The following is a 17,869-nucleotide window of genomic DNA, read 5'->3' as shown; positions in this document are numbered from 1 at the left end:
TGACCTTCTACTCAGCTCTTGCTTGCTGAACCTCTCACTCACCAAGATCCACCTCCTTAACCCTCCTGCTACACATTGCTCCCACTCACCGCTTCCCTCTCCCAAACCCTCACTGAGTGAGGACTATGGAGATGCATGACGAGGCCGGAAAAGCAGCATTAACTGGAGGAGTGAGAGGGTGGGTCGGCAACAAACGAGAGGGTCAGGGAGCAGGAGAGGCCAAGAACCAGAGGTTCAGCAGCATCCAGGTGAGTCGGAGAACAGGTGAGGCTGTGAGCCGACAGGGTCAGGAAAAGCAACAGCAAAATGGGGCTGATCAGGTCACGCAATTCGATGCCAGATGGTGTGAAACGACTTTAAAACAAGCCCAATTCTAAAATCGAACCCTGACCTCTTAAGTGATCGACATTAGAGTGGAATGGCTTAAAAGCGGAGCAACTTGGGCAGCACAGCGACGCATTGGTTAGCACTGCTGCCTCACAGCTGTGGGTCACTGACCGTGTGGAATGTGTGGGTTTCACCCCCACAACCCAAGGATATGCAAAGTAGGTGGATTGGCCATGCTAAATTGCCGCTTAATTGGGAAAAAATTAATTGGGCACTAAACATGTTTTTAAAAAAATGTTTTATTTATTTATTTATTTTTAATTTAAAAACTGGAGCAACTTTACAATAGGAACTTACTGTATTGGAACTGGAAAATAAGGATGAAACCAGCCCTTCAAATTCAAATGCATGAAAAACATATGCCAATGAGCGGACAGGAATTGCCATAGGTTTTACACTTTTGGCAATAAAACGTACCAGAGTCCAGTCTAATTTCCAGCTGCAAACTTTTTTACTGGGATAAGGGTCACAATGGTGGTGGTGGAGAATTGGTATTGAGCAATAGTTTTTAAACAGATGTCGTGCTACAACCCACCCAAGGGCGAGAACTTGTTCATTCCCACAAATTGAATCCCCAACCTTTAAGGCCTCATCAATGTGACAACAGGACCCTTCATCATCAGGTTATGTGACGATCTTTTCCCATAAGGAGAGTGAGAAATTGAAAGATTCAGTTCTTTAAAAATATTTGATTCCACTCACATTATTTTCAAATGCATCTCATCCGTTGTTATGATGGAATATGGAGGGGTTGAGCAGCTCCTCTCTTTTCCCATGCTTAATTTGTCTATGACAGGGTTTTCTTATAAAGTATACACAATTCGGAGTGCTTAACGGATCACATGCTGGGATGATACAAGAATCAATCAGATAGTTTTTCTGAGTTTAACAAAGGTTAGCTTTATTATTTTTTTTTTCCAACTAAGGGGCAATTTAGCGTGGACAATCCACCTAACCAGCACATCTTTGTGTTGTGGGGGTGAAACCCACGCAGACATAGGGAGAACGTGCAAACTCCACATGGACAGCGACCCAGAGCCGGGATCGAACCTGGGACCTCAGCGCCATGAGGCTGCAGTGCTAACCCACTGTGCTGCCTGCAGTCCCAGTGCTAACCACGGCACCACATGCCGCCCTCAGCTTTATTACATTTAACCCAATCCAAGTAAAATAAAATATGCTCTCCAACTTTTGGACACACACTTGGAAGTTCACACTGGAGTCCACTTCATTGGCTTCAGGAGGAATTTGGTAGTCATATTCTTCCTTCAAGGCTGCCATTTAAAGATGTAACCAACCAATTTGGCAGTCCTTATGGAAATGGTGCAAGATTTACTTCCTTCAAGGGGCAGAATGGTTAGCATGACTGCCTCACAGCGCCAGGGACCATCAGCGAGTGAGTTAAACATGGTCATTACTGGTGTATTTGTAAATTCTATTTTTAGAGTAAATTTAGAGTACCTGCTTAATTTTTTTTCCAATTGAGGGGCAATTTAGCATGGCCAATCCACCTATCCTGCACATCTTTGGGGTGTGGGGATGCGACCCACGCAGACACGGGAAGAATGTGCAAACTCCAAACAGACAGTGACCCGGAGCCAGTATCGAACCGGGGTCCTCCGAGCCTCAAGGCGGCACTGCGCCACCGTGTCACCCCAGTGTATTTGTCACTTAATGTTATCGAGGAATCAGCTAGGGTCCAGACCACTGTCCACCAAAGTGCAGTTTAATTGGCCACGCTAAATTGCCCCCATGGAAAAAAATTCTTGGCTGCGAGCTGAAGTCACCTTTAGTCAGTTTTCTAAAGGTTCAATTTGGGGTTCCACCCAGTGGATTACAATTCATTATTTTACTTCAAGCATGTTTTGGTAACTCCATACAGTCTTAGACTTGCACACCTCTTCAGGTAGTTAGCTTTCGTCAAGCACCTATACTCAAAAGCCCCATCATGTGAGGGGCTGTTTAGCTCACTGGGCTAAATTGCTGGCTTTGAAAGCAGACCAAGGCAGGCCAGCAGCACGGTTCAATTCCCGTAACAGCCTCCCCGAACAGGTGCCGAAATGTGGCAACGAGGGGCTTTTCACAGTAACTTCATTGAAGCCTACTTGTGACAATAAGCAATTTTCATTTCATGTAACCTCCCCAACAACAAAGAACATTAAGTGCAGGAGGACATTCGGCCCATCGAGTCTGCACCGACCCACTTAAGCCCTCACTTCCACCCGATCCCCATACCCCACCTAACCTTTTTTGGTCACTAACGGCAATTTATCTTCGCCAATCCACCTAACCTTGTAGCCATCTGGGATGGACACTTGCAAAGAATGCAGGGAAAATTGGACAATACCGAAAAAGCAAGCAGGTGCAAGATTGGTCTGTTGATTAGAGCCTTAGCTCTCAAACAGGACGGGTACTGCTAAGCCATCTACATACTAATGAGCCATCCCCGGGAACAAAAGGCAACATTTAGGTAAACAATGCTAAACCAGACATCCCGGCGCCAGAGGAAACTAAAACAAAGCAAACCAACAGCCACCTAGGACACGCCCAGCAACCAGGGAACCCACATCTCTATTGGAGGAAAATCGATATGGACAGTTGGGAAACAGCCCAATTAATTGGGGCCAAGTTCAAGGCCCACCCAAAAGCTCGCAAAGCCCTTTTGGGGTATAAAAAGGACTCCCCAAGAGAGGCTTACTCTCTTGGCCTTGGCTCTCACCAAGGAGTGACCTGCCTAGCACCTACACCAGACCAACTAAGTTCCAAGTCAACGCACACTACAAAATAGATGCTCCTAGTTGCTACCCTGTAAACAGCTCACCCCAGCAGCCTCAGAACCAAGCAATGGCCATTGTTCCCCTGACTGAGCGGGCACCCAAAGCGAAGTATAGGCTTTTAGTAATAGTGATAGTTTAGGTTGTAGAGTTTTATGCACGAGTAGATTTGACTGTGTGTAAATAAATGAGCATTGCTTTTGAACTTACTAACTGGTGTATCGAGTTGATCAGTATTCGGTTTTGAACCTTGTGGTGGTGTTGAAAGATACCTGCCGACTCTTGAGCAAACGTAATTAAACAGAGCCAAATTAAGAGACAACAGCAAGTTAGCAACAACCTGCACGTCTTTGGACTGTGGGAGTAAACCATAGCGTCTGGAGGAAACCCAAGCATACATGGGGAGAACGTGCAGAGTTCTCACAGACAGTGACCCAGCAAGGGTCACTTGTGCTATCCACTTGTGCTACCCAATAAATATTATTGTCACAAGTAGGCTTACGTTAATGCTGCAATTAAGTTACGGTGAAAATCCAGTTTAATTCCAGGTGATTTTCCCATTCAATTAAAATTTCGCAATCCGTGGTGGCGGAATTTGAACCTGGGACCCCAGGACATTACTCGGGAGTCTCTGGATTACTAGTCCAAAGACAATACCACTGCGCCACCGCCTCCCCAGTTTAAACAGAGAGATCAGTTCTTCTTGGTTCATTGGCATGACGACTCAGCGTTTAGCAAGCAGATTATAAAAAGCGAAACGCACCCGAATAAGAATTTCCTCAACAACAAACTACTCAATGGAGAGTCTGCAATGGACCTAATGTCAATCTCAATTACTTCACTGAAGTATTTTGCATGTATTGTGAAATCTATTAATTCACCACTCGACTAAAAACATTGGACGTTCCAAATACCTGTGCTAGGCAGTTCACAAGTCAAAGCTCATCTTGCAGGGCAGAGGTCTGCACCAAGATCTCATTCATACCCAATTCGGTTTTAAATTTCAGAAATGTAAAATTGTAAACATTTACTTCCGAGTTTTCATTGACAATTTTAAAGAAGCACCAATGTTTAATATCTGTTGGGGAAAGAATGTGTAAGTGGGAATTCATAAGATTGGGCTTCAATTGTCTTCATCAAATCGCATTTGGAAAATCAGTCCTATATTGTAGCCACTAATGGCATGCAGTTGGAGGTAAATCTATATAAGTTTGACAGCATGAGTTTTGAGCATATAGTAGTCACAATAGTAGTCTATCATCTTGAATAACTAACATACATGCCCGAAATGCAATGCTATCAGCAGAATAAATCAGACAGCAACTTCAAAGTGATCACATATGCATAATTCAATGCAGAAATAATAAAGAGGATGTCCGAGTTGCCCTGCTCTGCCTGAAACAATACCCAGCCTATTGACTTGCCACTTAAACAATTGAACTAGGCACCCACCAAATCTGGTAGCACGAGTACAGGCTTGACCAGTCAAGTACGCAGGAAATTCTAAAAGCAAGATAAAGTTTAATTGCTGCCAAATAATCTCTTAGTCACTGAAAATTACAAGTGTGGCATCTCATTCCTTCAAACTCGATTGTTGGAAATTTAGAATATATAAATATTTTTTAATAAATTTAGTGTACCCAATTCATTTTTCCAATTAAGGGGCAATTTAACATGGCCAATGCCTACCCTGCACATCTTTGGGTTATGGAGGCAAAACCCACGTAAACACGGGGAGAATGTGCAAACTCCACACGGAGTGACCCAGAGCCGTATCGAACCTGGGACCTCGGCGCCGTGTGGCACCAATGCTAACCACTGCGCCACCGTGCTTGCCCCCTGAAATTTAGAATTAAAGCATTAAAGTAAGAGACTTACACTCTCTTGTCTCTATTAATCCCATCTTTTCTTCACTTTCTGTACATGATTTGGCACTAAAAATTACAACTCTAACTTACACTTCAGACTCAGTAAAGATTCAACGCCCTGTTAACTTTGCCCCAATCCTCTTTAGAGGGCCACGCATTGTCTGAATTTTTAATTATCGCATGTGCCAGTGCAAAAAACCCATATAAAATCTGTGGCCAGGTTTAAGTTTAATAAATGTCTCGCATCAATCATTTGCCGCTGGCTGCAAAGTTCCAGTCATTATTTCAAACGGTCTTGTTGGAACAGTGAAACACTGACATGATTATCAGCAAGCTTGTATTCAATCTGCATGTTTTTTTTAAAAACAGTCCAGCCTGCAATTCACGTAAACGGTCTTCCCAACATACTACACAACCCTAAACTCCTAGCACTGTATAAAACCTTCAAGCTTTACTCTTGACATAATTCTGGACAAATTAATACTTAAAAGCTTCCCATAATAAACATCTGTGGTATAAAAGAATATCAAAACTTTTCAAATCATTAACAAAATGTCACAAAGCAGGAATTCAACTCTTCATCTATGCTGAGTTAGCTGGGCAAATGGCAAGTCAGTCAGGAGTCCCACACCTGATCACTGTCCAGCAACTGTGCTGGAAATGTCGCAGTATGTGCCACCAGGAAGGAACTCTCAACAATTCCTAGACACAGGATCCCATTGGACTGCTATCTAGCACTGTCTGCTGGAACTAAAGCTACTTCAACATTAGGATCATCACTGATAAACAGAAAATGCTGCAAATACTCAGCAGGTAAGCCAGCCCTTGTTCAACCTTTCAGATTGAAGATGTCCAGGCTTACTGTTGCAACCTCACTACCTCTGCTTACCATAATGGCTACTTGAGCAGGATCAGAGTATGCCATACAGTCACAGAACTGTATCCCAACATGACACCTTCAAGCAGAGGGAAGGACATTGCTAAAGAGGTTCTTAGATGCCTAGATTGCATTTACTTACAAGAATACAGCTGGTTTCCAATGTAGTGCAGTATCCAGCGATCCATCATTTAGTTGAGGGTGTTCCAAATGCTGTAAACTGGGGGGAGTGGTTGGAAAACTGACGATTTTGGCTAAGATTTAAGATTACACCTTCTTAAGAAGTCAGAATGGCCCAGGTAAAGAGAAAATGCTGCCCAAACTGTTCAAATGAAGGGCGTATTGTGGTGGCAAGCAATCTAGAAAGGTCAACTTAGGTAGTATGAGACACACTGCCTGCTCTAAACTGAATAAAGCGATGATTTCAACAATTCATTTGGGTATTTTGTAAACATTAATCCTTGGCTAATTTAAAGCACAACAAAATGGCTTCTATTCTACATTTAAACAGTTAATGGCTCGAAGCAACAACATCTAGGTTTAAGTAAATCTTTTAAAATGTTAAAAGCACTTTAGTTGGAAAAGATTGAAGCATGAACAGTTAAATGTTAGGTTAAAACAGTGGATCAAATGATCATTTGCCGGCCATCAGGTTATTCTCAGTATTCATGTTATTGGTAACACCCACCAGGATAATCTGTTTATGCTATTGTTCTTTGTGGTTACTCTGCTGAAAGGGAAAACAGCAATTAAATCAATTCTCCGAACACTCGGTATATGTAGTTAACATGGTCATTAGACAGTGAAATAGGCATGCTTGTGCAGTGTTGACTTCTGGGTAATTATCAAGTAACCGCGTAACAGTAGTTTTTCAGCTTTGTTCCTCCATGGCCCTAATATTTATAATATACCAATCGATCTTCGAGACCTATACTCTAACTGGTCTGATTCTTTTCAAAATTTAATTCCGATTATGGAATCTAATTTCTGGGTGTCAACAGAAAGAATAGGTGGAGCAACGGTTTACAAACACAGGAATTCACCCCAAGAATTGCTGTACAATATTTAAATATCACTTCTAACTCTACCTGTTGACATTTGACTTACCCAAATGGTACTCTGTATGGTTGATCCACAAGACGAGACTTTGAATAGGTGGTTGACTTAGCAAGGTTGCAAACTAGTAGTTTCATTGTACTTCAAGTCTTTTAAAGGTAAGTACCTTCCCAAAAGAAAGCCATTGAAAAAAAAACTATACTTGGATTATGGATTCTCAATGGATGGCGTAACCAAGTAGCTGACTTACAGGGCAGTACAGTTACTCGTATTAGAATTCCTAAAGTGCAGGAGGCTATTTGTCCCATCGAGTCTGCACCAACCCTCTGAAAAGGGCCCACTCCTCTATCCCTATCCATCTAACCTTCACAGCTTTTGACTATTGGTTTATGAAATTAAACTTAGCAATTTAGCCAAAAAGTGCAATTTTATTGTGCATTAAACTTTTTTTTTATAAAGTAAACATTCTAAAGACAGACATCAAGATGATGCACATCTTTAATTTCAGAATATATTTGAAAGAAACTGGTGTAACAACGTTTTTGCTGTGACCAACTTCATATGGTTTGGCTTCAAGAGGCAAAAAATAAACTATAGCGCCTGAAAGCTTATAACATTTAAATTAGATTAAAAGCATCCCATGCTTAAAGAAATCCCATTTCTCACCTCCCCACCACCAACCAGAGTCCATAGTTCCAGACTATGAAAATTCAAGCCTTGAACTATGGACTCTAGTTGGGGATGGGGAGGTGGGAAATGGGATTTCTTCAAGCATGGGTACAGATCAGTCATGATTTAGTTGAATGGCAGAACAAAAGGGCTACTTGCCTTCCTGTTCAAGAGTACAACAAACCGGTCATCTTTAATAATGAGGAACATATCTTTAATTTCAGAATATTTTTGAGAAGGTATCTCAAAGCATGGATGGGCTACAGATGTCATAAATTGATTGAATATAATCATAAAATCATAGAACCCCTACAGTACAGGAGGCCATTCAGTCCACTGAGTCTGCCCCAACCCTCTTATTACACCCAAGCTCTATCCCAATAACCGCTTAACCTAACCTCCACATCTTTTTTAACACTAAGTGACAATTTAGCATGATCAATCCACCCGACCTACACCTTTGGACTGTGGGAGGAAACCGGAGCACCCAGAGGAGACCCATGAAGACAAGGGTAGAACGTGCAAACTCCAGAGTCACCCGACGTCGGAATTGAACAGAGGTCCCTAGCGCTGTGGGACAGCAGTGCTAACCACTCTGCTGCCCAAATAGGAATGAAACGGTTTGGTAACTTTTAACACTGCAACTTCGGACAACTGGGATCAGCGGGCAGCACTTGCTTCACAGTTCCAGGTTCAATTCCAGCTCGGGTCACTGTCTGTGTGGAGTCTGCATGTTCTCCCCGTGTCTGCGTGAGTTTCCTCCGGGTGCTCTGGTTTCCTCCCACAGTCCAAACACGTGCAGGTTAAGTGGATTAGCCATGATAAATTGCCCTTAGTGTCAAAAAGGTTAGGTGGGGTTACTGGGATAGGGTGGAGGTTTGGGTTTAAGTGGGGTGCTCTTTTCATGGGCCAGTGCAGACTTGATGGGCCTCCTTCTGCACTGTAAATTCTATGACACTTTAGGATTGCTTAATCTTATTACCAATATTTAAAGACGTCACCAACAAAATCTAGATAATGCACCAACATTGCATAAGGACCATAACTTTGAAAAATGTAAACCAATATAAATTAATCAAAATTATGACAAATAGAGCAGCACGGTGGCACAGTGGGTAGCACTGCTGCATCACGGCACCGAGGTCCCAGGTTCGATCCCAGCTCCAAAAGACCCAAAAAGATGTGGATAGGTGGGATTGGCCACGCTAAATCCCCCCTTAATTGGAATGTTAAATAAACTTAGTGAGGTTGAAGACCCAAATTTAGCAATTAACCAATCATTGGATAACTGCTACTGAAAATACATTAGCATCGCAAAACAGATGCACATCAGGATTGCAAACTCTCAAAAACCAGTCTGAACAGGATGCAGTTCTATGCTTCACCTCTGCTATATACAATTATATTGCAACGTTCAATTAATTAATCAGAGCCAGCTCATCTCCCACAAAAACAGCCAAAGCAAACCTCTTAACCTGCTGCCCAGTCCCAAATTTCAAATCCTGTCACTCGGTTTTGATACCATCGCTCAATCAACTTTTACTCCACTCTTCTGCTGCTGTAAACATTCCAATTTGAATACATAACCAGATGTGAAAGGATATGTGCATATAGATCAAAAGACAAGAGTCAAAGGCAGCATGGTGGCCTAGTGGTTAGCACAGCTGCCTTACGTCGCTGAGGTCCCAGGTTTGATCCCTGCTCTGGGTCACTGTCTGTGTGGAGTTTGCACATTCTCCCCGTGTCTGCGTGGGTTTCGCCCCCACAACCAAAAAATGTGCGAGTAGGTGGATTGGCCATGCTAAATTGCCCCTTAAATTGGAAAAAAATAATTGGGTATTCTAAATTTTTTTTTTTTTTTTTTTAAATACAAGTCATGATTTTTAAAATCGCAGGAATTTTCGGGTGAAAAATAAAATGAGACCACAACACTGTCGGAGATCAAGTACTCGTGAATGAAGTTGAAACGGTTCACAAAAGGCATTAAACCATCGACTACAAAAAAAAAACTGCTATTGTACCCAAGGGTAGAAGGTGTAAACAGGAGAAGCACCATGACTCAAATTTCAATAAATAATTTTACAAAAGAGTTAAGACATATTTCATAGAAAAATTGGATCAGGTAACTGGAGCGCAGAGTAAGTTTTAAAAAACCAGAGTTACAGAAATAATTTCAACACAACTTTCAATACAAGCACTGGACTGCCAACAAATAGAAGGATATGATTACGACTGAGGAAAAGCTTCACAATTGTCATTGTATTATGAAACAGCATCTAAACGACAGAACAGATTGAATGGCCGTTTCTCATTTCAACATCATTTTGAATACATAAAATATTGAAGAATCTAATTTCAGTTGTGACAAAGACTCCATAGTTTAGTTCCATTATATTTCAAAATTGCAACTTCAAAGTGCTCAATTTTTTCCTGACCAAAATATAATCCACTCAGCCAAACTGCTGTACAAGGGGCACCATGACAGTAAATCTATCATTTTCTATTATAATGGGCACAATCCTCCCAATAGCATTTTCTGACAGCTCACCCAAGTGGTACCATGTCTCTGTCAAGGTTCATTCACAGTGAGACATTTGTCCATAGAGAAATAAGATCCTCGGCCCAAACCTGCCCTTTCCCAATCAAATATACTTAAAACAAACTTATATAGCAAACCCTTTCCACCATGGGCAACAATGAACTCGACTGCAGCATCCTTTTCCAACAAGATACCTCAAAGTGCACTGAAGGCAATGTAATTTGTTTTTAATCTCGATTTCAAAGAGAAAAGTCAAATTAATACTTAACTGCAATCACCTTTGCCTAAAATTTCAAAGATTTTCCGATTAGAGGTTAGTTATGTTCAGGGCACAAGGTTAGTGGTTATTCTGCTCAAATTGAAGTTGAGTAGCAAAACTTTATCAACTTGCATTTATGTAGTAGCTTTCACATTGCAAAAACACCCCCAGTTGCTTCACAGGAACATGAACAAATATCTGACACTAAGCCACTTAAATATCATTAAAAGATTTAATCTCAACATAAAATATAAACAACAGTTTTAATTAATCTGTGGAAATCTCAAATTTAGCTCCAGCACCTGTAGAGGAGAATCTAGCAATTTGACTCAAAAAAGCCATCTTTACAATGTTAAACTGATCACGTAGCACTTAATGGCAGTGTTGTTTACCAAACTGAAAGCATTTCCATTCCCAGATAGCCTCATAAATTCACCGAGCATTAAAGGTCACTTCACCAAAACTTTGGTTGCTAAAATTACCTAACAGATGATTGTTTCCAAAATAAGTCAATTAATTTGATGCAAGAGTCACCAAGCATTAAATCCATTGAGCAACTGGCCAAATAATCCGTCATGAATCTGGCTGCTGAAAAACAAAATATCTTAAAACATATACAAATGACCCAGGATGGTTTAAAAAAAAAAACACGTGGTGTCAGGACAGTAGAGGAATAAGTTAAACTTTAACCTTTTACCACCACCCTCATTCCTAGGCCCAAAACTTGGTTGGATTCATGCATACCCTCTCGTGGCTGCCTAAAATGTGACACAGCAAAAGTCCACCTCCTTAGCGACAATAGAGTGTGTACCTTCAACGTAAAAGTGATGTGCTTCACGTTTACGTCAATAGATACGAGTAGCTGAGCAGCTATGGGGGGGGGGGGGGGGGGGGGGGTCGAGTTTAAGTTGAGCGGGTGGGGAAGTAATTAAGGCTGTGTCACTTATGACGGAGCAGAGTAGACAGAAATGCTGAGGGCAGTCAGCAGAATGGAAAGTCCAAGGAATATACAGCTTAGTGAGACTACATCAGTGGAATATAGATGGATTTCATGTTTAGAAACAAAACAAGTGAGGATGATTTTATTAGAATCATTGTAGAATTCAGAAAACAAAGCTTTATTTGTGTGGTTTAGGAATACTCAAACCTTGTGATACAATTGCAACAGTACACTGCCTCCCATATTATGCTACAGTACATAGTCTCCCATATTATGCTATGAAACAAAACTACTAATGCTGTGCAATTTGGATTACAAACACTTCAGTGCAAATCCTGATTAAAATCTACGGCTAGCAGGCTGCAGTCTTGCCGTTAGCAAAAACAAAATCACAGCTCTAATTATATTTCACGGAACATCACAGGCAAGAGTTATTCTTCATAAATTACTAAATATTCACTTTTATGGTTTGTGTCATTTGAACTTCTGAATGTTAATTTATAAACACTAACATCCGTGTTGTCCTACACAGTTTCTCCAGGGAACCCGTTAACTTACCAAGCAGAGAATGGTGCACACCAGTGGCTATGGCGAGCAAAAGGGCACAATTAAAGAAGACTTCAAAAGATTCCTGGCTGGCAAAGCCCCTAGAGATCTCTACCTTAATCTGGATCACACTTGAATAAAACACCCCCGATTTGCACAAACACCTCATGCAAGACTGGTGAGTTGAACATGATTAATAATTCTGCTTCGCAAAACTCAAACTGCAGAAGCACCTTAGTAAAAAAAAAGGAAAAAAGTCCATTTTACTAAAGCACCACACGAAACAGATCAACGAGCCCACCAAAGTATCGACCCAACAGGATATATGTTAAAAAAAAAAGAGAGCGTCCTCAAACCAGATCCACATACTTCCTGTTGTTGTGCTTTTCTTTTTTATAATTCTGTTGCGTTGAGCTAACTGAGCAGCTTCGGCGAAAAGAAAAAAAAAGGGATCGAGTCATCTGTAATTGTTTCAACAACAATTTTTTTTTAAATCGTTGGGACTCTCGCAGTTGGTGAATATATGAAGTTCTCCATTTCTGCCAGCCCCTATGACTAATTGTATGAGAGTCACCCTGCCAGAAAATGGTGCCGATGAACTAGAAAGGGAGATGTGGGAAGGAAGGAGGAGGAAATCCACTCAACGACACAAATGAAACACAAAAGTCAGGAAGGCTCAAGATTGAAAACGTTTTTTTTTCTCTCCAAGCTTACACACAAGGGGGGGGGGGGATGGATGCGTGAAATTATAAAAAAAATAGGGGAAAAAAGTAAAGTTAGAAAAGAGAGAAAAGACTCCTACCTTTAAACCGACTGCTATAAGATCTGTGACAATGCTGTAGGGAAGGAAAAGGGGAAAAAAGAGAACGTGAGAAATAAAAAAAGGCAAAGCTCCAGTCACTTAATACACAGGCGATACAACGAAACTTAAAAGTTGAGAGACAGCGGAGGGGGAGGGGGGGGGGGGGGGGGAATGATTTGGTAAAATAAAATCGGAGACGTTTCTTTTAAAAACAGGGAGAGGTTTTAGAAAGATCCGCTGGCAAGCGATTCAAAAAAAAAAAATAGGCAAAAAGGAGAGGACAGGTGAAGCCATGGGAGTTGAGAGAGCAGCAAGAGTCTCTTACGCTTTATTATTTTTTTGTGTGTGTGTGGTGTGATAGGGGGGGAGGGAGGAGGTGGAGGGAGAGAAGGGATGGCTGCTGATGCCAACTCGGCAGCGCAGCACGCCCGACTAGCAACCCGAAGCGCGGTTCGAGTCCCTTTCTGCCACGAAGGGAGGAAAATAATTGTGTTTTTTTTTTAAAAAACCTCCCTCCTTCCAAGACCGGGGCGGACAGAGCCGAGCCGAAGAAAAAAAAACAAGAGACCACGGCCCAGCCGTCCACATCCCCTCACTCCTGCCCTACAAGTTATATTTTAAGTTGCCTTTCCATCTGGGTTTTGCGAGAGAAAGATTTTTTTTCCTTTTCTGGAATGTAGAAGAAAAAAATTTAAAGTTTCGTTTCCCCCCCCCTCCCTTTCCCTTCTTCCCCTCGGGTTTCTTTTTGTCCAACAAATTGAGAGAAACAAAATGGGTCGCAAACGCACCCAACGAGGAGGGGAGGAGGAGGGGGGTTGGGGGGAAAAAAGAGGAAAAATCCTTCGACGGTTCTCCACAAACTAGAGGGAGGAAAAATAGATTGTTATATATATATACATACATACATACAACTCGACTAAAAACACTGCGGGATCGAGGGCAACGACCACCACCCGAGAGAAAAATCATTAATACTGAGGGGGGGGAAGGTGGCGTCGAGCCCGGGAATAAAAGGAAGGCCACCGTCCACTTACCCGTCCATCGCACACACCACCCCCTTGAAGAGACTCTAACGCGCACACGGAGAGTGAGTGAGAGAGAGAGGGGTGGAAAGAGGTGAAGGATTGATGGCGGCGGTAACGAGGTGGCGGTTGGAGCCGCCGCGAGCTTCTTATTTTCAAAAAGGCGGGGGGGAGGGGGAGGGAAGCAAAAAAAAAAAACCGTTGACGGTCCTCGCCGAAAAGGCTGGCTGCTCGGCAACTTCCCGCCCGTGAGTAAACACCGAGAGGGAGGGGAAAAGGAAGGGAGGGGGGGGGAAGAGGAGTGGGAGGGGGGATTGTTCGGCAACAAGCTGGCGGAAATTGAGGGGAGAGAAAACGTTTGAAGAGAAGGTAAGGGAATAAAAAAGGGGGGGGGGGAAGGAAGAAGCTCCTCCTTCTCTTTCGCAGCGTTTGTCTGCCTGTCTCCTCCTCCTGCTGCCGCTTGCACCTCGACCGCGCTCACAAAATGGCGGACCCGGGCCACGAGGATCCTCCCTCACCACATAAAAAAAAAAAATACCCCCCCCCCCAACAAAAGAACCAACGACGACAAAATAAAAACGCCTGATTATTATTTTGTTAATCCTCGTTTTATTTTAACCCTCCTCCTCCCCCCCCCTCCTTTAGCTGCCATTTCTTTCTGAGGCCCAGCAAGAAGAACAACAACAATTCTTCGCCCCCCCCCAAAAAATCCAGAAAACCAGCCCCGATATTCTCCACCACGCACAAAAAAAAGCCCCGTTTTTAATGTAGATTTTTAATTCAGCTCCCCCCCCCCCCGTGATTTCCTCCAGTGTTTGCTTTTTGTGCCCCCCCACCCCATGAGCGTCCGCCCTTTTTATATAAACATGTCTCCTGGCCGGGGTGGGTAGGACATTTCGACAAAACAAAGCCATGTGAAACGTTTTTAAGACGAGTGTGTATATGAATCTTTAAAATGTGAATGCGGCACGCTGTCGCCCTTCCCCCCCCCCCCCTTGTGTTTCATAACCAACCGCTGGTTGCATCATGGATCTCTCGTGGAGGAAATGACTTTTCAAGATTTTATTTTCCCAACTTTTATTTTTCTTTACTTTCCCTCGACAGGGTTTTACATCTTGCCCAGACATCCCTTTTCACCCTCTGCTTGCCGATCATTTTAACGGTTTCTTACAATTCTAAGAGTGCATTGTGAAAGGTGAAGACTTTAAAAAATATTCCCCATTTGTCAGCACAATGTACTGATTTTTTTTTTTAATGGGTACTTGCTGATGAAGTTAAAGGTTTCTCACAACATCTCCCAATGTTAACTTACTGTGAAAAGTGAATACTCAAAAAAAAAAAGTCATCTTTAAATCTGTGTAAGTCTAAATTAAGTTTCCTGTGCCTCAGCAAAAAGAAGCCCACAGTTTCCACATGATCCACAAAACAATTTGGGGGTCGAGTGATTTACAAAGTTTTTAAACTGCAGATTACTCCTTTCAAATTCCACGCATGCTAATGTTGTGGTATGCAATTGAATCAAATCTAAAGTGAGACTGGATTTTTCCTCAGTAACCCAAGTGGCAGATTTGCAATTGTTTAGCAAAACATTAGGAGGCACTTCAATATGGGTGTCGACTGCGAACAGGGAGAAATTCACCAAAAACTCAGGTTTCATCCTTGTGTTGGTATGTTTTGCACAGAGCTGAAAATCGTCTGAATAGAATAGAAGCAACAGGTTTTTCTGGTGTCTTGGTCATCCTTTGGCCCACAATCAAGGATACAGATTAACTGGTCATCCATTTCATTGTTATTCTGGTACTTTTCTCTGTACCTGCAGAAGTGACAAGAGCTGGAAGATTACTTGAAATGCGATAGTCATATCTATTTCATGTCCCAGTCGCGGCGCCAAGGACCCGGGTTCCAATCCGGCCCTGGGTCACTCCATGTGGAGTTTGCACATTCTCCCCATGTCTGCGTGGGTCTCACCCCTACAACCCAAAATGGTGCGCAGGATAGGTGATTTGGTGATGCTACATTGCCTCTTAATTGGGGAAAAAATAATTAGGTACCCTACATTTAAAAATATATATATTTTATGGACCAGTATGCCATTAACATACTGATTGTTTTTCTCTACCCACAGATGACGTGTGTCCTGCGTATTTCTAGCATTTTTTTTAAAAAAATTACGATTTCAAGCATCCACAGTGTTTGATTTTTGGTTTACCTGTTGCTTTGTGACCTGTGTTATCTAGCTGCATTCTTGGGATACCTAGATTCACTCTTATGATAATTGCTGTACAGATGAAACAAACTCTGTCTTTTTTATCCGGAGGGAGAATTTTGATGCTGAGAACATTGAGTGTGAGGAGAGGATTTTAATACAGTTGAGTTAGCGCCATTGTTCAGGTGGTCATACTCTTGCCTCTGAGTCATAAGATTCTGAGTTCAAATGCCACTACAGGACTTGGGCGGGGGGGATCATTGCTGGCATTCCGGGACTGCAGTAATGAGGGAATGCTGCATTGTCAGAGGTGTTGTCTTTCAGATGATGTGGAGATGCTGGCATTGGACTGGGATGAACACAGTAAGAAGTCTTACAACACCAGGTTAAAGTCCAACAGGTTTATTTCAAATCACTAGCTTTCGGAGCACTGCTCCTTCCTCAGGTGAAGATCGATGTCAGAGATCCCATGACACCAATTTGAAGAAGAGCTGGGGAATTATCCTGGCCAATATTTAACCCTCAATCAACATCACAATGAACAGATTATCTGGTCATTATCATATTACTGTTTGTGAGAGTTTGCTATGCACAATTTGGCTGCTATGCTTCCTATAATACAGCAATGAGAATTCAAAATACTTAATTGTAGGGGCAGCACGGTGGCACAATGGTTAGCACTGCTGCCTCACGGCGCCGAGGCCCCAGGTTCGATCCCGGCCCTGGGTCACTGTCCGTGTGGAGTTTGCACCCAAAGATGTGCAGGGTAGGTGGATTGGCCACGTTAAATTGCCCCTTAATTGGAAAAAATTAATTGGGTACTCTAAATTTTTTTTTTAAATACTTAATTGCTGTAAAGTGCTTTGAAACATCAAGTGGTCGTGAAAGCACTTTATAAATTCAAGTCTTTTTTTAAATTCCTCAATATGTTTCTGAAAGCTAATTTTGCAGAAATAATGGGTTTAGAGTTTGCGTAACTGCCAGAACAATTTACTTTAACATCGTGTCTTTCATGCGGTAAAATATCCAAAATTTTAAAGGTCCTTTTAAAATTCTGAACCGTTATATGGGCACTGCCAGAGGGAGAATTTTCAACATTTTGTGTTCACCTGTGGGACCTGAGTTTGAATTAAGGGAATCATAGAATAGAATTTACAGTGCAGAAGGAGGCCATTCAGCCCATCAAATCTGCACCGGCTCTTGGAAAGAGCACCCTACCCAAGGTCAACACCTCCACCCTATCCCCATAAACCAGTAACCCCACCCAACACTAAGGGCAATTATGGACACTCAGGGCAATTTATCATGGCCAATCCACCTAACCTGCACATCTTTGGACTGTGGGAGGAAACCGGAGCACCCGGAGGAAACCCACACACACACGAGGAGGATGTGCAGACTCCGCACAGACAGTGACCCAAGCCGGAATCGAACCTGGGACCCTGGAGCTATGAAGCAATTGTGCTATGCACAATGCTACCGTGCTGCTACCGGAAGCTAGGTATACACATGAGAGCAAAAGAGATAGAAGGTTTTGGGGTGAGAGGAGTCTTGGGCCGAATGTCCTTATTCTGTGCTGTACTCTATGTCTTATCAATAAGATACTTCACAGGAGCATTATCAAACAAAATTTGATATTGAGCCATTGAGATGTCAGGACAAATGTCTAAAAGCTTAGTCAAGAGATAGGATTTAAGGAGCACTTTAAAGGAGGAGGGAGAGAGGGACGGGAATTTATGGAGGGGATTCCAGAGTTTAGGGCTTAGCGAGATGAAGGAATAATTGTTAGAATTTGCTTTCTGTCCCATCAAAGTAAATCACATCTTGATGAATGTTGCTAGGGCTTGAAAATTGCCACAATGAGAAGGGACTGGATAGGCTAGGGTTGCTTTACTTAGAGCACAGGAGGCTAAGGACTAAAGCA

The 17,869-nt window shown here is 42.4% G+C and overlaps 1 protein-coding gene across 3 annotated transcripts in view; it reads right to left on the bottom strand.

The window, feature by feature from the left end:
- Positions 1 to 13,911, bottom strand: part of ptbp3 (polypyrimidine tract binding protein 3) — a 118,836-nt gene extending 104,925 nt beyond the window's left edge. For 2 of the 3 annotated variants that reach the window (XM_072517309.1, XM_072517310.1), the window contains exons 1-2: positions 13,752 to 13,911; positions 12,718 to 12,751 (exon numbers count right to left, since the gene is read on the bottom strand). In XM_072517309.1, the coding sequence (XP_072373410.1) occupies positions 12,718 to 12,751; positions 13,752 to 13,759 (42 nt within the window). In that variant the 5' untranslated portion in view covers positions 13,760 to 13,911. The remainder of the gene's footprint in view (positions 1 to 12,717; positions 12,752 to 13,751) is intronic. The other variant, XM_072517311.1, reaches the window with a different exon arrangement.
- Positions 13,912 to 17,869: the final 3,958 nt, after the last annotated feature.

The sequence above is a fragment of the Scyliorhinus torazame genome, chromosome 9 (assembly GCF_047496885.1).
Source record: "Scyliorhinus torazame isolate Kashiwa2021f chromosome 9, sScyTor2.1, whole genome shotgun sequence".
Classification (NCBI taxonomy): Eukaryota; Metazoa; Chordata; class Chondrichthyes; order Carcharhiniformes; family Scyliorhinidae; genus Scyliorhinus; species Scyliorhinus torazame.
The sequence above is the reverse complement of the archived record's forward strand: the minus strand, read 5'-3'. Positions and strand labels throughout refer to the sequence as shown.